We start from the raw sequence: 22446 nt of genomic DNA on the forward strand, positions 1-22446 counted from the left end.
GACTGGACAATAAATACCTGATATGAGCACAATTATCATGTCACATGGGCCTTATTTCACGATGGATGGGAATCAGTTGCTATATTCACAACACTACCAGTTTCTACCATTAGAAGGAAGGAGCTAATAATACAAGATGATGAGACTAAAGCAACCACACCTCTAATGATGGCTATGTTTCAGTGACAGAGCACCAAATCTGCTATTTCTGCTACCATTTATTCTCTCTTGCAAAAATAGAACCAGTCCTGCACATCAATAAGAGCTTGAAATTTTATTTAGACACTAAAAAATATGACCATCTCTTTGTAAACCGCATAGCTAAATATTACATTTCTGGTTGGTCGATGATGCTGCTTAATCTTGCAAAATGAATTTCTCAGATAAAAACATGTCGTATAGAAGACAAGGAACCAATTACAAACCGCTTTGGGTGGTTCCAAAGAAATTTTTATTATCAGTTTGTCCTGTGAGAACTGGCACCGTAATGCTACACAGAAGAATTTCCGAATTTGGAGGAAATGTCATCCTTGGTATTATTTCAACAAGCCATGAACAGACTTAACCAAAAACCTTTCGAAGCTGGCCTTCTGTTCTCTAATCTACACATTAATAAAACTTAGATTTCTCAAACCTATAGTGGTATATTATATAAAATAGAATGCCTCAATTAGATGAAGTCTGGTTGTCTGGTTGATGTCAAGCAACGATGCCACATGCGGCTATTAGGGTCCACAACCCTGGGGTAAGAAATGACTTCAGGAATGGGAAGATAGACATAATGTGTGTTGCATATGCCCACCGTTATGCCGCTATATCCAGCAAATGCACCATGAACCTGCCAAGACCAAACATCCGTATGGAATAAATGTTACTTGCTGGCACATTTGTATAAATTTGTGCCTGACTGATTATAATTAATTTCTCTACTTTATTTATTAACTATTGATTCTAATTACAGATATACTAAAAATGAAAAGAAAAGGCAGAAAATTAGTCCGCGTAGTAAACAAAAAACTTGTTGATGAAAGGACCTATTTGAGCTAGTCAGAAATAAACAGATCCCTGTATTGTGGCTTGAGATAAGGTCAGTCAAATTAAGACTGAAACAAAACCAAGTTTGACCAGCTATGTTTGAGTTTGGATGTTAGAGTTTGGCCAAATCAGAGCTCTGCTAGGCTCAGCCACTTGAACGAGGCAAGTTCAAGGCTGTTCATAAGCAAAAAAGAAACTGATAATTTTCTTCTTACAATTGTTATGTAAGCCTGCTAATGAGCCCAACCTGTTAGCAAACCTAATTAAGAGGAGCTATGCTGTAGATCACCCACTTAGCTGGCCTTAACCCTTGCATTTCTTCTTGGGTTTGGTAAGGCTAAGAAAAATATACCTAGTAACCAATAGGTTAAGTTAGGACTTCAAAAAGGACAAGGTGCACCAGTTAGAAGAAAAAAAATTGAGAAATTGTCAACCGGATAAAAAGATTAAATGGGTTTTGTATTTCCTATGGCTACGAGCAAGGAAAGGAAAATTTCAATTGATTTCTGGAACATGTGATGACATTTGATTTCTATTTGTAGTATGCTTCTTCAGGTTGTGATAAAAGTAACTACAACCAAAGTATCATGGTTTCCTATGTTACATGGACTCAAGTATGAGTTTCAGATGTGGATACATGTCTACTCATCAGATTCATCTCACATGTTCACAAACACAAGTCACGATAAAATATTCATATTGCTAATTTTCTAGGGCAAATCGTGTATACAAGGTAATAGAGCATTTCATGCAAAATATGAAAGCTTTATGTATATATGCTAAACTCGAATTACTAGACAAATTTGATGGGCGAATGTGCCACTAGACTTGTTGGACACATATCTCATACGGTCATATCCCTATCCAAGTGTTGAATGTCTGACGCAAGTACTTCACCCATTTAGAAGAGAGTCCATGTAACATAGATAGTTACACACTGCAATACCTTATGCAGAGAAAAAGAAATGCAGTACCACCAACATCAATGGGAAATGCACAGTGATTTAAGATGGATTTGACAAACGCTGTCCGAACCTATCCCAACAAAATATAGTTTTGCTTGACAGCAGAGTTAGTAGACTGATAATGTCTACTTACTGCGTTGCTATCTTCCTTATTTCCTTTGTTTTTATGCTGAAAGAGGGAAGAAGCATGGACACTGACATGCTGAGACAGAAATTTAGGTTAGTTTTGACCAAGGTTTTCTCCTATAAGGGATTCAGACTTCTGAAATCCTCACCAGTCTACTGCACCATATTTAGGAACCAAATGAGATGTATTTATTTCTTTTTCTCAATAGGTGATGCTAAGAAGCATGGACACTGACACGTCGAGAAATAAATTTTTTTAAAAAAAGTAGGACATGACAATTGGGGGATATGCAAAATATATAATATTATATATTTTTTATATCATATATAGGATAAATAATAATTATTATATCTCATATATATGAATATTTAAGTCTACTATAATAATTTTTAAAGTCTAAAGTATGAGAATAGGTAAAATTTATATTATTTTTTGTTTTATCATTGGATGACAAGCTATTTTATTTAAACTTGTAATGTATTTGATGAATATCTAAGTGTTGAGAAGTGTCCAACGAGTGGTGTGCCGGTGTTAGATACGACATGTTACCCTCTTAGAAGTATTGGCGCTTCTTAGATGGAGTCAGGATCCTCTAGAATGATTTTTCCTAGTGTGATCCTAGAGTGATAAGATTAGGCTTTGACAGTTGGAAGGTGAAATAATTATTATCCCCTCCACTTTTGTAGAAATCAATCTTAGCCATCCAAAAAATCACTCTATCACTCTAGGAAAAATCACACTAGAGGATCGTCACTCTCATAGATGTCATGAAAAAGTGAGCATGAGAAACTCACCGCATTTTGACCCAGTACAGTACAAAGAATTCCATCTGATGCATTTGCACGGACTGCTCGGATCATATATGTGGGATCAATGTACTTCACATCAGCTGGAATACCAATCTCCTTAAAGTATTTCTTCGTCTGACATAAAATAAGTAAATAATATCAGTAACATAGTAGATAGACCGAAATCTAGGGTTGACTTAAACAAATAACCCAGAATTATGAAGCAAATTACTCAAGAAGTGCTGCTGTTCACAATAAATTTGAGATGCTTTCATCAGAATATCAGAAACCACTTTAGACTTCCCCAAAAAAATAAATTAAATTAAAAAGGGGTTCAAATATGCTAAATAAACTCGTAGCCATAGGAGCTTTTTTAGAATTATGTAAGTGGAAACCTGAACTCGAGCACCACCACATAGAAGATTTGTTTGATCAGACAAAACAAAAGGTAGGGATGGAAGCAGCACAAAAATCTGTGCACTTTGGTACACAGTTAATGTAGAAATTAAGTTAGAAATCTTAAACTCATCTATTACTAATCCATGTACTTCAACATTAGCAATGAGACCTACATGAACTAGACCATAAAATATAATTATGTATTGAAAGGAACAGATAAATGAAGCTCAAAATAAGATGTAGAAGAAAAATAAATAAATGTTATGTTAGAGAACATGTCTATAGAGGAAGCAAAAATAAATGAAAAACTTGGTCAAATGGTAAATGCAACCACTAACCTCGTGTTGTAAATGTACACCAATATCTCCAAATACAATATTTCCAGAAGCATCTTTGGCATTAGTTTTCTGGAGGAAATCCTGCATGAAAGAGAATAATATAAAGTTCCAAACTAGAGTTAGTTCTCTCATTTATTCATGAAATTCTTGATACAACGTAACATCAAATTTACATTTCAAACATAAAGTTGAACTTTTTTACTTTCAGTAAACAAATAAATTAACAGTAGATTTGAATGCATCATGTTACAAAAAATGAAATGCTGAAAAAATTTAACATAGATCTTACAATTCCTGAGCTGCCAGTCCAAAAAAAGAAAAAGAATTATGTGGGCAAAATTTAAGGGCCAGCTCTCTACTTCTGAAACTTAATTCATTTTGTAAAAAATAATGTATAGAGAAAGAGAGAGAATAAATTGTATGTATTATTATTGCTTGATGTAATGTTATATAAATTACAATGATTCATGATTCCTATATATAGAAGAGGGTGAGTGTGTAGTAGGTAAGGAGTAGGTGAAGTGGAGGTGGTAGTGGTGTAGTGGGTTAGGTTTAGTGGAGTAGGTGAGGTGATAGTGGTGTAGTGGGTTAGGTTTAGTGGAGTAGGTTTAAGTGGGTGAAGTAGGTGGAGAGTAGGTGGATTTTAACAGCCCCCGCAAACTCAAGGGGGATAGGAACTAACCAACTTGAGTTTGGAGAGAGTAACAAAATAAGAAAATACATAAAAATAAAAGAGGATAGGTGACACTGTATGGTCGTGTCAGACCATTGGTGAAGACACTGGATGGTGGTGTCATAACGTTGTAGAGGACACTGTATGGGGGTGTCATAACGTTGTAGAGGACACTGTATGGTGGTGTCATAACGGTGTAGAGGACACTGGATGGCGGTGTCAGACCGATGTAGAAGACAGTTTATGGGGTCATGTCGGACCGTTGTAGCAGATAATGCTGTGACAGTTGTTGTGACAGTTTACGGAGTCTTGCTGGACCCTTGTAGAAACTAACCGGAATTAATGTCGGGACAGTTTACAGAGTCTTGTCGGACCCATAAAGGAGCTAACCGGAATCAATGTCGGGACAATTTACAGAGTCTTGTCGGACCCATAAAGGAGCTAACCGGAATCAATGTCGGGACAGTTTACAGAGTCTTGTCGGACCCTTAAAAAGTCGCACCCTCAAAAGGTGTGCCCAATCTTTCAAAAGGCGTGCCATCAAAAGGCGTGCCCAATCCATAAAAAGGCGTGCCATCAAAAGGCGCGCCCAAGTGGTCGGCGAGCACCGAGAGGCGCATGATGCGCGTGTCTGCCTCTTCATCATGGTCTTTATAAACCGAAGCGGAGGCTGAGGCTTGGAAGCATAACAAACCAGTTGAAACCTCTTCGTTCTCTGAGAGCTTGTCGCTAAGAGCTGCAAATCTTGAAACACTCTGTAAACACTCTGTAACCAACCCTTCTCTGAAACACTCAGCAACCCATAACATGGCCTCGTCTTCCCGTTCAGCTACCCAGAATATGGCCTCTTCGTCCCGTGGTCTACTCACTCTCTTTCCCGACCTCAACGAGTCAACAAGAGAGATAACTGGTGCGGTGGCCAGTGAACTTCAACCAAGCGCCTCTGGTTTTGCTCCGTTGAACTTTCCGATGTGGTCGGTCGAGCAAAGAATGGCAGTGCAGTCAGATGTGGAGGCCAATCAGTATACCTTGAAGTCATGTGTGGAAACCATGACTGCGGTTACAAACTTGTCGAACCGGCTGCAGAGTAGGGCAAATGAGGTGCAGCAGTTAAACTCCCAGCTTGCTCTGCTCCAACGCATGTATAAGGATGCGCGAGCAGAGATAAGTGTGCTAAAGGCGGAAAACAAGGAGCTGAAGCGGAAGGCCACCGTGATGTTCCGTTTTGGAGGTCCGCCATATGCTGCAGTGGAGGAGCAGGGTGGAGTGATCGTGCCCAGTGGAGTGGGAAACACGGAGGCAACACCGTCAAGGGCCGCCCAGGACGGAGGCAAGAAGAAAAGACCGGCGGAATAGGCGAAAAAGTGAGATCGGTGGGTGGCCGTCTGCAGAAAAGAAAACAAATCTTGTGGTTGTTGTTGTTGTTGTTTTTTTTTTTTTTTTTTTTTTTTTTTTTTTTTTTTTTGGTGTAAAATGGTGATCGGGGTGAGCCCCAACATGAATAAAATAAGGGAAGGTTTGGTGTGCAAATTTGTATTTTTTTTTTTTTTTTTTTTTAAAATATATATATATATTCTATATATTCTAGTGGGATGAATGATGAGTTGTATGAAACGATGGGAACAAGTCCATGTGGGTTAGGGAATGGCGATGATAATGTGTTGTGGGTGGTGGAAAAAGTAAAGTGAGAGAGAGACACACTGTAACATATTAACATAGTTTATCTTAGGTTTACCGGCACATTCCTTTTCTGAAGATATGCATTCCAGCTCAAACCACTTCAAATAATTCACAAATCTCATCATCACCTCACGTGATAAGAAGACAAATTTGCAGCTGTAACACTGCCCAACGTGGGTGAACAGTTGGTTGATAAAAGTCCTTTGGTGAAGTGATGGCGAATCATCCTCACTCTTGAGCCCTTCCATTACACCAACTTTGGTACCGTTTACCTTGGAAGGGGCTTGTGCATTGGCCTTAACCTGCAAACCCCCAGTGGCAGCAGATTTTGATTTAATCCCTCGTGCATCCACATTTGCTGGAGGTCCTCCAAGCTTGCTGGATGTCTTGGCACCAGAATCGGGTGGAGGAGATGCAACTGGAAAAAATGCAGAAGTAGCGGCGGTAGCAACCATTATGAAAAATCTATCACCAAGCTGAGAAGAATCTGGAAGAGCACGGTAGAAAACGTCAGAAATTGGATGTTTTGGTGGCAGATTCGAAGCTGTCTGAGTGCGGAAAAGCAGTTGAGAATTGCGTGATTAGTGAAGGTCGTTTGGTGGAGAACGGTGAATCAGAGACGACGTCTGCGAAACAGTGTGCATCTCCGACTTCAAATGTGACAAACGAGCCTGAGGTGGCTCAGAAATGCCCTAAGTTAGGCATGACTTCTGTGCGTGGAAGGAGGAGAGATATGGAAGACGCTGTGGCCATTCACCCCTTGCTTTGCCGCCGGAGTAGTCAGAATCCGGCGGATTTGCACTTTTTCGGCGTTTACGACGGCCACGGTTGCTCACATGTGGCGATGAAGTGCAAAGATCGATTGCACGAGATAGTGAGAGACGAGCTCGAAAGCCACGAAGAAGATTCGTGGAAGAAAAATGATGGAGCGAAGTTTCTCTTCTTGCAGAGTTACGGCTGTGGAGAGTGGAAGGTATGTGTAGAAAATTCCAGCGGGCAGCAAAGGCAAAGGTGTCGGCCGGCTGCCCGCCGGTGAGAAAGAAATACAGGCTTAAATCTTATCGCTCTGATACCATGTAAAAAATAATGTATAGAGAAAGAGAGAGAATAAATTGTATGTATTATTATTGCTTGATGTAATGTTATATAAATTACAATGATTCATGATTCCTATATATAGAAGAGGGTGAGTGTGTAGTAGGTAAGGAGTAGGTGAAGTGGAGGTGGTAGTGGTGTAGTGGGTTAGGTTTAGTGGAGTAGGTGAGGTGATAGTGGTGTAGTGGGTTAGGTTTAGTGGAGTAGGTTTAAGTGGGTGAAGTAGGTGGAGAGTAGGTGGATTTTAACACATTTGCAGGGAAAAAAGAAAAAAGAAAACAAAGACCTGTATGCACGCACCCTACCTTATCAATATAACAAAATATGCACACCATCACATTTCAGTAACGGTAGGTCTAACTTGCCAAATCTTGTATTAAACAGGAAAAAGACAAATACATAGATGGAAATATCAAGTGCAATGCTGGCAAGAAGAAAGAGCTTTCATACATTTAACAAGGTTACATTATTAGGTTCTAATGAGGGAATGAGGTAGCAATATAAAATTATGAATGGGAGCTTGGTAAAGTGGAAAACGTAAGAAAGGTAATTGAAAATTCCTTTTAACAGGGTAAATATCACAATGGAAGTGACTAAAACTTCAACATACAAATTTCCATCCTGCAAAATTTGTATTAAAAAAAAAAAATGGTGTTGTAAATGATGGTGGTACCATAAACCGGATTTTTAACCTTTAAACATATCCTGCAAAAAGAGAAAGAATAGGCAGAATAAAGAAAAATAAATAAAAATTTTTACATGTAACTTTGGAGTCAAGGTAAGAGGTTCTGCTTTCTAGATATATAAGGCATGCAAGACACAGGAAAATCAAATTTGAGGCCAAGATGACGAAAAAATACATGAAATGAATAACCAAAATTTCAGAAACTACCAAGAAAATGTAAGAAGAATAACTGCATATCTAATTTTAACGAGAAACATTCTGGGACAGAAGATAAGCATCAAGACAAATTTTCCACAAAGTATGGTACAAAGAAATTTTTTTTTGGATAAATAAACAAATTTTATTGAAAGAGCATCAAGATGATGCAAAAAAATACAAAACTCCAAAAGAAAAGCTACCAACTCCTAACCAATAAGTATGGTACAAAGAATTTTGACAGATTCCAAAGCATAAACAAGGAAAAATGTTGTACAACACTATCTAGCTTGGGTGCACTTAAATTAAAAAAGCAAACAACATTGATCCTTGCTGGGAAACCATCTACAATGCGATAAAATGATAGAAGCATTGTTCTGAACACTAGGGCAGCTATCCACTGGAAAAAAGCAATGGTTTGAAGGGAAAAAGTAAGCCTGACAATGAGTTATGAATATTCAGAACTAATTCAATAAATGTACTCCAATGGCAGCTAAAAGCATCATTTCATTGTAGCCAACATGTAAAATCATTTCTTTCCCCAGGGGCAAAAAAAAAAATGATCTAGTGTCCCCTCAAAGGATCCACAAGTAAGAAAAAAAATTTAAAAAAATAAAAATAAAAAATAAAAAAGAAGGAAAGCAGTTCATCGACTAAAAAAGACAGAAATCAGCTATTCTGCAACTGAATAAGTCAGACCATTGTAAGAGCCATAATGGACTTCTTGACTTAAGTATCACACACGGCACTTCTCTCATATGTTTTTTTTTTTTCTTCAAAAACTTCTTCAATATATGCTGGAAGAAAAGGTACGGGTAGTGCAAAGAATATTACATGACAAGGAATCATATGGCATTCACACATAGATGGGACAGCAATAGACATATATGAATCATTTATCTGAATACAGTTTGACTTAGAAGCCATTTAATGAGAACACAGCAAAAGTCACCTGCCCAGCTCCCTCTGCCACACAGACTACAGCTGATCCCTTTGTCTCAAGTAGGTATTTCAGATGACTCAGGACACCATGGGGTCCATGTAAATTAAAATGTACCTTAGAGTGCAAATATAGACCGAGTCAGTAACTACGCTCTCATAAAAGAAATTCAATTAATACCCTCAGGAAGTACCTCTGGGATCAAACATATATCAATTTGTCCACTAGCAAGGGATGCATGCATGGCTATAAATCCACTACTACGACCCATCAATTTCACAATCCCAATACCACGATAAGCACTATGCGCCTGTAATAAGATATCAAAATATCAAAATATCAAAACTAGGAAAGGGTTCTAGATTTCAAATACAAAGATCACATAAATAGAAACCTAAATTAATGAATGGTCTTAAAATGCACAATGAACAAGGTAGAGGGGCAACAAGAATTAAATTAACTTGTACCTCAATGTACGCAGAATTTATTGCACGTTGTGCTTCTTCAACAGCAGTATCAAAACCAAAAGTTTTATCCATCAGCAGAATATCATTGTCTATGGTTTTTGGCACACCAACTACAGCCACTCTCAGCCGTCTTTTGCGGCACTAGACACCAAGGAGTGAAGAAATTAGAATTTTTAAATGAAACACAAACCAATAGAAGTGGGTAGCAGAAGTGTTCATGACTCCAGGACAGGGCAAGAAATGGTAAAATCTTATCCTCACCGAAACATATGTAAAAGATTCAGTAACAAGCAGTGAAGAATGCATAAGAGTGAAGTTTTAGTTTCACAATAATGCTATAGTGACCGCATTATCTTACCACATTTTGCATACCATCTCATATGTCATCGTATTGGTCTAATGGGTCCCACCACTCACATTTGTTACCAATGTAATGATGACACATCACATGACATACAAAATGTATTAAAATAATGTGGTCATCATAGCATTATTATTAGTTTTGTTCATTTTCATGTCCGTCCCAAAAGTTTGTAGAAAAATACATGCCATGCAAAGCTTAAAATTGAGAAGTATTAAATTAAACTTGAACAAACATGCCCTATGGAAGCTGAGTTTAAAAAAAGGAAAAAGAAAAAAGCAATGATATGTATAGACAACATTTAAAGCACACTAGAGAATATAACATAAAGTGCCCATGTGTAAAATGTTACAGGCCCACCGACCTCATTGTGTATTGCATTGGCACCGGCATGGGTTCCATTTCCACCCAACACAAAAAGCATGTTGATTCCTCTTGCCTGACATGGATTGGCACATGCACATATAAGTGACAATTATTTGTAAACTCCATTTGCATTTTCTACAAAAACAGTAGAGAAAACTAGGGAAATATTTGCTAGTGAAAAGATATGAACATAGCACGCACCTCCATACTATCCACAATGTCACTAGCATTGGGTCCTCCACGCGAGACTCCTAACAAGCTTCCACCAGAAAGATGGACATTTTGAACCACTTTCCTGGATAGCTACAATCAAGGACATGTTTAAGAAATTGCTCAAATTTTCAGCACATACTCACAAAAGAAGAGACATTCATATCTTAAAAGCAAAAACATGAGTGTAGCTAGAATCAACAAGCCTTGTCCCAAATCCATATGGTTAACTTTTAAAGATCCATCAAAAGTTTGATATTATTTCACAAGATCCAACCAATCAAAGTGTGAGATTATTTTATAACCAATTACTATCAACTGGAGCCAAATTTTAGTGCCGATTTGGTTGGCAACTAGCAAGAGAAAGGCATAAACCAGAGCCACAAGCAATTGGCAAGTAAACACAGACGCAAAACAAATAAAACAATGCCCAATCGGTACACATTAATGTGTTTGGGAGGGGAAGGATTGGTTTCTTCTTTCTTCCATATTTCGGATCTTAGCTCCATGGAACAATACGATACTGCTGAAACATGGAAGAATTGAAATCTTAGATCAAAACACTACGTATGGATGGTATGAATTGCCTAAACAAGAATTCTTGAACAGCAAACAACCAATTCAGATATTCACGACCAAGAAGTATCGGATTCTCTTTTGGATAGGCTCTGAAAGGAGAAGGCTGGAATGCCAACAGGCGTCTATTACTGAATTCACCCCACCCAAAAGTACCCATTTGGGGAACGTCCAATGCCAAAGTCACTGCATGGGCAAGTCGCCAATCCCTAAAATGGACTATGTAATGTACTTTATATGCTGGGTTATGAGTAGACATTTTACCAGAGGTTTCTAATCTACCATTGTGTGATTCCTATTGAAGCATATACTCGGGGTGGGTGCAGGGTAGACGGTTTTAAAGAAAACTCCCCATTCATTAGATAGAGAAGATCACCAAGATTTCGTGATCTGCTGCCGAACTTATTCCAATACCAAGAGCTCGGACAAATCAGTATTGACACCAAGGTAACATTTCATCTTACCAAAGAAACCATATAACAGTGTAGCTACTTATTGGCTACTAAGGCAACATTCTAGTTAATGGTCCTTTCAAACCATAAGTTAAGGCAGTTTAAGCAACACCAGACCATCTGTTAAGCCAGCTAAAAATTAGGACATTATATTTGTGGAAAATCCTTCCAAGTAAATTATATATCAGGCGAGCTAGCTACAGGAATAAAATATTTATGGAAACAGACCATCGCACTCAATAGTCCGTTAAGAAGAAATGTCACAACAGAATATCTTGAGTGTGTAGCAACAATTAATTCAACTCATACAGGCGAGTAGTTTCAAGGATAGAAATAAGAACTCACAAGCATTTCACTTAAGCCTTCCTCGGAAAATCCACGGTAACCAAAAGGAATCCCAACAATCTTTTTCACACCATATATTTCTAGAGTGATGACAATCTGCACCCATTACCAAACAAAAATGAAAGATGACAATCTGCAAGTAAAGAAACAGAATTCCTACATTAACACTAAGTTCAGAAAGGAGTCCTTTAGAGTTGCAAATTATCTACTACACATCATGGGAAAGTTGGACACCAATCCAACAGAAAAGCCTTACCAAGCAATACATCTGTGCAAGCTAAAGAGTGCATTTCACAAATAAATAGTTAAAAATTCAATTGCAATGCTACAATGGTTCCACAGAGTATTGGATGTTGAATATGATGACTCTCTTAAAAGACAACTCAGGTATGATGTGGATAGAACTTTTAAGCAAAAGAGACATCCATATAATATGACCTGTCTGATGACATCATTAAGACCAGGGCAAAGTCCACCGCAAGTCACAATTGCTGCTTTTACTTCTTCTGGTTTGAAGTATATTCTCTCCCGAGGACCAGCACGGTGAACCCTGGAAAGTTATCAGTGCAATTCTATTAATAACATTGTGTTTATCATATAGAATCTAATATTATGTCAGCCATATACAAGTATATAGATGGAATAACAAAACATCAGTGACAGTAGATTAATATGACAATATGAAGATTACACTATATTTCAGGACGATTTCTCCTTTTCGTATCAGTGACTGTTTCTTCTCATTAGTTAAAATGAATAGTATCAAATTGAGAGAAAAAGATAGAGCTAATGATTTTGGAGAGGTACCCCCATCATTGATCATTAGGTTCAGTATATTAACAATATCCCATAGAGTTTATTAGAAAGCATTAAATATGAAGGTTTCCTTATATTATCAGCGTATGAATATTTTGTCAATTAATACATGACATTACCATTGCTCCACCCAAGTACAATCAGGATCAATGCATTCAGCACCAGCAGATGTGGGAGAGGAATAGCGTATGACCTGAAATATAAACAAAATGGAGAAAAATAACATGTCAGCTAGAAGGGAAACATCTCAGTGGAAAGAAATTATCTCTGGCATAATATATGAATCCCTTATTCAATCATGTGTCTAAACAACTCTATGTCCTATACAAATAGAAATCAAGAGTAAAACAAGATGAAATAACCAGTAAGAATCAGATTACGAAAATAATTGACTCCCAGATGAGTAGCACATACCTTGACTTCGTGGAAAACATAACAAAATTTTTGCAGCTATTCACCTTTTAAGAAGTTACATTTAGAGAGTAGAAATAAAAATAAAGTCGAAGATGTTGAGAGAGGTTGAAAAAGATAGAGAACAGTGTGAGACAAAAGACAAGAGAGTAACTTAGAGTTGTTGTAATGACCAGATAAATTTTAACTTTTAATTGTTGTATTCGAGACCCAGATAACTTAGAATAATTATAATAAAGTCCCTAGTTGAGTCCTGGTACTTTAGTTTAAACCTTCATCGATTAATTTTTCTACACGATCGGTTGTCTCAATTTACATGCATTGATTCTTGAGCTAACCTGGGACCCGAGGGATAGACAGAGCGTGTTAATATGACCATAGAATCAATCCTGTTAAATTAGAATTGAATTTCTTGTTGAGAGAGACAGTGCAATGACAATCTTGGTTAGCATGCACTTGGGGCCTGAACCGGCACGAGATCCAAGCAATGGACTTCTCCAAACCCGGTAGTAGATGCTTTTATGCTTATACAGTGTTATTGGTTAATTTGGAGATATTTTGGTGAATTGGGAATCCCAATGCATCGATTTGCGCGCACACGGACCCGATCCGGTTTGAGATTCAGGAGATGAATTCTCTAGACCCCGTATTTATTATTTTTATGTTATTTGTGTGTATTTTATTATCATTACTTGACCATGCGAATTTTACAAATTTCTAGTATAGAAAATGTTGTATATTTTCTATGTCCGAAACTATCTATACTATTAGGTTGGACTTGGTGTCCAATCCTTTGCTTGCTTCTCCTTATGCTACGTGTCCCTCATTTCTCTATTTAAAATAAAAAGGCTGTACAGAGAAATGCACAAGACTCGAAACCTTGACCTTGAATTTAAGAAAGAAAGTTTTTACTACTTGAGCAACACACATACTATAATATTAATTTCTTTATCATTTAGTTTTATTTTTATTTTTACTTATTTGAATTGCACACTCATTACGTGTGCCAACCACTAGTACATATTTAAGATAGGGTTTTGGGGGGAAGCCTAAAATCCTTAAACAATGCAAAATATATAATTTTGGGGGTCCAAAAGGAGCCCCAACATCAGCTCACTCTCTCTCCTCACATATGGTCTTACTTTACCTCTTTTGTGGACTTCTATTTCTTACACAAGTTGGTACCTTCCTTACACAAGCACAAGAGAGGAAATGTTTGTTTTAATAGTTGTGCTAACTAGGATTGTATGTATATAAGCTTGGCTATATGTGTATAATCATGATTTACTTGAACTGAATGGTTAGGATTGTTTTGGCTTTTGAAGATTGATTTTGGACCCTTAGATTAGAATATTAATTAATGGTTGATTAAAGTTAATGCCTAATTGATTATAGGTCATCTTTCTTCCATTTTAGAGGGAGAAAAATCAATTTCACTCCCATTTTCCTCTCTCTACCTGTTCCCTCTCTCCCATTTCTCTTTCTTCCTCTTTGTTCTTTATTATTCACCATTAATGAACCTTTACAACTTGGTTTGATCTTGATTTGTTCAAGGTAGTAAGAGATTAAGTGTTTGAGAGCCTATATACTTAGATTAGAGAGTGCATGAGTGCTTGAGAGTACTTTTGGCTTGGATTGAAGATCGAACTTTGGCGTTCTTGAAGCCTTAACCCCATCTCAACCTCATCTCTCCATTGTCAGTTGATTTAAAGCTTGTTTGAGGTTGGAGTTTTCTCATATCTTGCTTAGAAAGCATGTTAGGGTTTAATTTCAAATTTACGGCATGATTTTATCTATGAAAGCATGATTAGTGTGTATTTGTTCCAAACCATGAGTTATTTGGTTGATCAATGCCTTCTTGAGACATTTTGAGTTAGAGGTGGATTTTTTCCTTAAATCTTTGAAAGTGTTCTTATTATGTGATTTCATGAACTTTGAATATAATATTGTCATATCTATCTTGAAATCATGAAAAGTATTATCTCATTAATTTAGGGCTTTTTGTTCAAAACTCAAAAAGTGTAATCTATGGCATGTTTGCTGATTAATAGTATAAAAAATATGTGATTTGGACAACTTCGAATTTTTTAGAATTATTTAAGGTGTTAAGAAATTGGGGAAAATGACTTAATTAGATTAACCATGGCATGGGTTAACATGAGTTAGTCTAAAAGATGGTGTGATTTAGGCCCCATTTGAGAATTGGTTATTTTAGTTATTTTTTGACTTTTTACGAAAAGATGTGCAGAAAAATAAAGAGAGTGATGTGACAACTTGTAGTGTATTTTTGGATTTTTGGCTAAAAATCAAAGTTCCTAAACAGGGCCTTAGTGTTGATTCACTATTTGTCTTATAATTTTAAAACTAGTTTTGCTTACTAATTTCTTAAAAATATATGTTTCCATGACTATTTTATTAGGGCAAACTTCACTTTACCCCCTATGGTTTGAGTCATGTGTGATTTACACCCTAACGTTTGTAATTGACCACATAACTTCCTTGTGGTTTGTGGATTGAAGTATACGGTTAGGTTTGTTAACGATTTAATGAAAAAGATTAAAATATCCCTGTATTTTCGTCATTTGTTTGGAAGACGAAATGTACTTTAACCCCCTTTACTTTATACCATGTGTGATTTCCCCCCTTGAAATTTGAAAATGAGCATATAACCCCCTTATCTCCGCCACATGTTTCACACTTGTTGTTAAGTTGGACGAAATGTTTAACAGTGCACACTTCAATCCACACACGTGGGGGTTATGTGGTCATTTCCAAACATTAGAGGGATAAATTGCACATGGCCCAAACCACCCCCCCCCCCCCCCCCCCCGCCCGGGGGGGGGTGTAAAGTGATATTTGCCCATTTTATTATTTTAATTGTGTTTATGAGCTATTTGGATTATTTAATGAATTTGGGACTTATAAGGATACAAAGGTAATCTTGACTCTTTATTGGTAAAATAGTCATTTGGGAATATTTTGGATTATTTGATTGAAATTGCCACATAGGAAATTAACTTGAGGTTAATGAAGGATAAATTGGTAATCTCATGCCTTGAGGGCATTTCGGTAATTAATGCCTTAAGGACACTTTGGTAATTGTACCCTTATGGAAAATTTGGTCAAATTATGCCTTAGGGGCATATTGGTCATTTCAAACTTAGAGTATATTACTATTATAGCCCTATGGGCAAATTGGTAAAATTGGCAAGGAAGAGTATTGTTGACAAAAGATGAGCAATTTTTTGGAAATTACTCTAAAGTATGAAAATCCAACTAAGTATTAAATAACCAATGTTGATATTTACTACACTTAGGTTCTGTTTGGTTGTATTCTGGAAATGTGATTTCAGGTGTGTTTTTGAGATGCGTGTTTGTTTACGGTTTTTAAAAATCAATTCCATGCTTTGGTTTGAAAACTCTGTCACCCGGATGTCCCCCCCGGTCGACCCCCCGGATGTCCCACAGGACGTCCCCGCCAGTGAAATTTTTTTTTTTTTTTGGGGAATTGACACATGTTATGTTTTATATATTAAATAAAAAATATTTTCCGAATTAAAATTTTTTTTTATGAGTTTTGTATAGAATTTTTGAGTTGTGTGTTTGGTTATGAGTTGTTAGTTTTTGTATCAAATATCATATGTCACATCAAAAATTCCCCACTCAATCTAAAATTCTTTTCAAAACTCATAACCAAACAAATTTTCTACACACAAATCATAATCCCAAAACTCACAAACTCAAAATACAACTCATATTCTCAAATCATATTTACAAAACTCTACCAAACGCAACCTTAGTTTTTTATTTTTTATTTTTTATTTTTTTGCGAGTCCGAATATTACTGATTTTACGGGTGTGGCCCGAGTTATAGACTTATAGCTAGTATTGTGGTCCAGTAAGCTTGAGGAGATAGTAGATCCAACTATTTGCAGGTTAAAACATCGGACACTGCGCAGTTTATAGTAGTAGCCTCTAGTGGTTAAGAATGGAGTTTCTTTCTAACATGCAATTCAGAGTAGTTTGGGACGTGATCAGGGTAGGACCTATTATGTCCTTATTTACAATTTAGACATCGTATGTGTTAGTGAAGCCAGGTTTATTGCCATGTTGGCAAGTTATTGATGCACTCTTGACAGTCATTGATTTCAAATTATTTCTTTTGTTTAATTATTCTAGTGTGAACTAATTAAGTAAGATGAACTTAATAAGATTAAGTTAATCCAAAAATTGGACATTTCATTGCATAATTTTACTTATCACGACACTAACATGTTTACTTAGTAAGAAATGAGATTACTGTCTGGTGAGTGTCAATACTCACCCCCATGCATTGTATAGGTACTGATGGACACCCGTCACCGTGAGTGTAAGGACGTAGTTTGTTTTGTTAAGTTTAGACCCTCGGTTAATTGGGTCTGCATGTCTTTACATCTTTTTATCGAATTATTGTATCAATTAATTTCAGGTCTATAACTTAAACATTTATTTCCATTATTGGATGATGTACTTCATTTTATTGGTTTATGCGCCAAGTGAGGATGTATTTAGTATGTGAGAGAACACTAGAGTTTTTAAACTTAAAAGGTGATTTATTTAAAAAACTATCAAATAACACACTTTCCAATGTAAGCCAAAATTTATCAAAAACACTTTGTTTTGTCACTTAGAGGTAAGTTAGGCTCGATAAAGAGAAAACAGACACGTTTTTCAATGTCATTTAATCTAAGGCCATGAGGCACTTTTTACGAGACAAAATCTAATTTTGAGAACTTAATGAGACTTGGCTGGGGAAAGTGATTTCGAGAATGAACAAAGTAATAAAGAGAGTTTTTACTTAAAAATCCCACGCTTAGATTAATTAGTTTCCGCCTAATTGATCTTTGAAAATCGGGGCATGACAATTCTAGTAACTTAGGGTTCTCTCCCTCATACAATGATATTATATTAGAAGGCTCGAAGTACAGATGTGTCCAAATGATTGGTGGTCCACTACATGTCAAAGCTTTGGTCTAATCAAGCATAACAAAACACCAAGTTGAAAAGCGGGTGGAGCCTCGCATTTTGTGAATAAAACACCAAATTTCTAAGGTAGAATTACTTTGAATTGCAAGCTGATAATTATTAAATAGTTTGATATACGCAATTGGGTCCATTTCCCAACATTTGGTGATCTAACATGGTATCAATTTTATGATTCCAATAGGTCACCGATTCAAGTCTCATAAATTGTCTTCGTATTCCCATTGTATCTAATATTGTGCATTTTGTTTAGTGTGTTTGTGCACCTTGTTCTATAAATCCTGTTCGCATCTTCATGTATAAAATGGGATCACATCTTAATGAGAGAGTTACATAGCTTAATATACATAGTTGGCCCATCTCCTACCATACCAAATAATAATCTACGCTCTTATATTCTATATTGAACTACTAGTTAAGTCTAAAAACATGATGTCACTGAAAATTAGCAGGAAATTAGTATACCATACCTTCAGAAGTACTCTGTCATTGTTATTAATGTACCCATGCCACTTCTCATCAGATGGATACCCATCAGCAAAGTCTTCTGTGGGAGTCCTACAACAGAAAGAAAAATAAACAAATAAATAAAAATATATATATAAGATATAAAAATAATTGAGAGAGAGAGATCGAGAAAGCAATTTTGTCAAATGCATATAGCTATAGATCAATCAAACTTCTATTTGCCTTGTGTGGGTAAGGACTGTTAGAGGTGGTTGGTTGTGGACCTCTAGCGGGTACTTTCAATGTCTGCAGATTACTAAAGGGAGCTGAGGAGAAGACAAAGGTAGTCTTAGAGATAGAGAGGGTGGCAATGAGAGACCTTAAGCACTTGGATTGTTGTGAGAGAGGGTGGCAATAAGAGACCTTGAACACTTACATTGTTGTCAGCAAGACATGCAAATACTTGTATCTTGGTTATGATGATGTTGTGATGGTGCTGGTGTGTTGTCACTACATGCATGACACCCTTATATTGATTCCAAGAGTATTGGAGCCAAGCTACTTAGGACAAGTGGCGAGTTATTAGCTGAACAAGTTGGTGATGTTAACCCCACTGTTGCATCCTATGTTCAGACCTTGGGAAGGTTGTATCATAGGTGGCTAGTTCTCCTTAGCTAGACAAGTTGGTGATATTGACCCTACTGGTGTATTCTATGTTCAGACCTTGGGAAGATTGTATCATAGCAGTTGTAGGATGGGTATGATATCTCTTAGTGTATGATGGCAAGCAGCAGGTGTGAGTGTAAGATCAACATCCGCTCTCTCTAAGACTAGTCAAGGTGGAGTATCTTCCAAAGGGAGACAGCCAAGCAACCTTGACAAACCTGTGATCCTAACTTCCAATCTGCAATCCGCCGATGATCCCAAGTAGTGGACATCTAGGCCCTCCTCCTATCTAGGCTCTGATCCTAGTCTAGGCTGCCAAGTGATGGCTGTAATATTAGTGAGCGGAGTCATCCTCACTTAGAGAGTGAGTGCATAGGGGAAACATAAGTGAGCGACAGGCTAGGTTATTTTGAAGATGAGGTGGGGTACTCAGTGCAGAGTGTTCCCTATGAGAACAAGGTATGAAGAATCATAGTGAGCGAAGGCTCTGGCATTAGGCTTTACATACTTTGACTCAATCACTTTAGAGCTCTTGCCTACTAGAGCGGCAACTGCACCAGTGAGTTAGCATCCATACTTGATGGTGTGCATGGCCCTACTTGGGCTAGGCATACAAAACCCAATTGATCCTATGCAGACATCGTGGTGACACTGGGGTTGGCACGCGGAGGTATGCTGATAATGTCATGTAGTGGGGAAAAAAGAAAAAGAAAGAAAAAAAAAATGTAGTTGCAAGGTAGCTACAGATCAATTAAGAAAGTTCTAATTGACTGACACAACTCATAAATGGAGGGTAACAAGCTCTACATAAATGAAGGGTAACAAGTATTTGTGGGGAAAATTATAATTCCAACTGACACAACTCAGCACAAATTTATTAACATAAAAGGCGATCAATCAGAAATTTCAATTTCAGACCAAATATATAAGTCCAAATTCCAAATATTTATCCAAAAATTTTAAAATCAACAAACATGTGGATCTTATAGTAAAAAAAATTAGATTTAAGATACCTCATCTTGAGGCAAAAAGTGGAGGGAATGGGGAGAGTGTCACGGAAAATGTCAGTGAGGTGAGGAATGTTGAATCGAGCCTCGAAGTCGTTCTGGAACTTGGACTTCCAATGAGGATCGCTGAAGTCAATCGCGGGAGCGATCGGCGTAGGGGTCGTGTTCTCCGCATGGACGCAAATCTTCTTGCAAAGTCGGCTGAAGCTTGGCCTCAAACTCGGAAGAACCGGGCCGAGGAATTGGTAAGAATTTCTCGCCGGAAGAACGATTTTGGGGGCGATCGCCGGCGAGAGTGAGTCCATCAAAGGAGTGTTTGGACTTATGTGATCCCAACGGCAGCGAATGAGAGAGAGAGAGAGAGAGAGAGAGAGAGTAGGAGAGAAAGAAGGAGCGTGCGTTGTTGTAGTAGATGGAGGGAGTGCTGACTTAAGACAATGACCCAGCAACACGCCGGGCGTCAATTTCAACCGTGGTGTAAAGCGTGCTTTTTGGTAGGCTGTTCAAAAATTTGTTCAAATCGATAATTTGGATCGAATTAAATTGAATCGTATGATTTGGTTCGATTCTATTAAGAATTGGTTCGGTTTCGGATTAAGAAATATGAAAATCGTAAAAATGATTCGGTTAATGAATTTTATGAAAAAATCGCGGTTCGAACCGAACCGAACCGAACCGAATTTTAAAAGATATATATATATAATATCAAGTTTTATTTTTATTAATTGATTTGTTATAATTTTAATGATATTAAGATGGTATAGATATGTAATATTAAATAATGCCGTAGTATTATTAGTTTTTATCATAAGTTCAATGTATTTAGTTTGAGTAATTATTTTGTTAATATTAATAATTTATTCATGTAAATAGAAATTTTTGGGACCCTAAACCAAACCGAAACCGAACCGTTTTTTCGGTTTGGTTCTGGTCCGGTTTTACAAGTGTAACGGTTTGGTCTGGTTCTCAAAATTACAGAGCCGTTAGAATCGGTTCGGTTCTTGGATTTTCTCAGAACCGAACCAATCCGGACCGTGTATACCCCTACTTTTTGGTGACGACAATAGCTTTTCTTTAGGCTTTTCCATGTTAAGCCAATTTACTATCTTAATTTTTAAATTAGGCCTAATTTGGACGGAATTCTTAAATTAGATTAAAGCGTTATTACAAATCACACTATCACTATTTAGAGCTTAAAATTTGATGAATAGTGAAAGCGCTATTACAAACAACGCTTTTAATTACGCTTTTAACATAAATTTCTTTTCTGAAGAAAACGTGGTTTCAAACCACGCTTTCACTGTGCATATTTGTTTTCTGAACAAAACGTGGTTCTAAACCACGCTTTTACTGTGCATTTTAAGAAAACGTGATTTGCTCACTGTGCATATTTTGTTTTTTGAAGAAAACGTGGTTCCAAATCACACTTTCACTGTGCATTTTGTTCTCCTAAGAAAACGTGATTTGCAATCACGCTTTCACTATTCACTACAGTAAGCCTGGATTGAAACCACGCTTTTACTGTTCATTTAAATTTTATTTTATTTTATTTTTAATTTTTTTTTTCCATTGTCATTGTTTTGGTGATAATGTAATTCATAAATTTTTTTTGACTTTACTAAAGCCGTTCTAATGTTAAATTTTTTTTTTTCTTTTGTGTTTGTTTTGGATTAAAATGTGTAATTCAAAAAATTTTTTGGCTTTACTAAAGCTGTTTTCATGTAAATTTTTTTTTATTTTTTGTTTTGTCTTTGTTTTGGGTTAGAAGGTGATAATGTAATTCATTAATTTTTTTTGGCTTTACTAAAGCCGTTTTCATGTAAAATTTTATTTTTTTTCTTTTGTCTTTGTTTTGGGTTAGAAAGTGATAATGTAATTCATTAATTTTTTTTGGCTTTACTAAAGCCGTTTTCATGTAAAATTTTATTTTTTTTCTTTTTTCTTTGTTTTGGGTTAGAAGGTGTTATTCAAAAATTTATTTTAGCTTTACTAAAACCGTTTTCATTTAAATATATATATTTTTTCTTTTGTCTTTGTTTTGCGTTAGAGAAGGTGATATTGTAATTTAGAAAACCGATTTAGTAAAACTGTTTTCTAGCCATTTTCATTAAAAAAAAAAAAAAAATTCGTCTTTGTTTTGGGTTAAAAGGTGATATACATGCTCTACAGTCCGAAACACACCCACACACTGTGCAATTGGACGAACAACGGCGAAGGGTGAGACGCGAAGAGCACTGCGGAGTAGGCTAAGAAGACGAAGGCCATCGTGAGAGCTGCAGCAACAAGGAATAAGAGAAAGATCTCAAATTTTGGTGATGTATTTTTTACATACGAATGGTACTTTTTTCGTTTTTTGCTATGTAATGTAACTTGTATGTAA

General features: G+C 36.6%; 1 protein-coding gene across 1 annotated transcript; it reads right to left on the reverse strand.

The window, feature by feature from the left end:
- Positions 1 to 397: 397 nt before the first annotated feature.
- On the reverse strand, positions 398 to 20539 carry LOC114274222 (ATP-dependent 6-phosphofructokinase 5, chloroplastic). Its single transcript, XM_082888609.1, has 13 exons — positions 20073 to 20539; positions 18417 to 18504; positions 12633 to 12706; positions 12136 to 12247; positions 11698 to 11793; positions 10316 to 10417; positions 10113 to 10187; positions 9388 to 9528; positions 9114 to 9230; positions 8933 to 9037; positions 3653 to 3733; positions 2922 to 3050; positions 398 to 838 (listed from the first exon to the last, which is right to left on the reverse strand). Exons 1-13 carry the CDS (start codon positions 20369 to 20371, stop codon positions 671 to 673), a joined length of 1587 nt encoding a protein of 528 aa, XP_082744735.1. The 5' UTR covers positions 20372 to 20539; the 3' UTR covers positions 398 to 670.
- Between the last annotated feature and the right edge of the window lie 1907 nt (positions 20540 to 22446).

The sequence above is a fragment of the Camellia sinensis genome, chromosome 1, assembly GCF_055761805.1.
Source record: "Camellia sinensis isolate YWXY chromosome 1, ASM5576180v1, whole genome shotgun sequence".
NCBI lineage: Eukaryota > Viridiplantae > Streptophyta > Magnoliopsida > Ericales > Theaceae > Camellia > Camellia sinensis.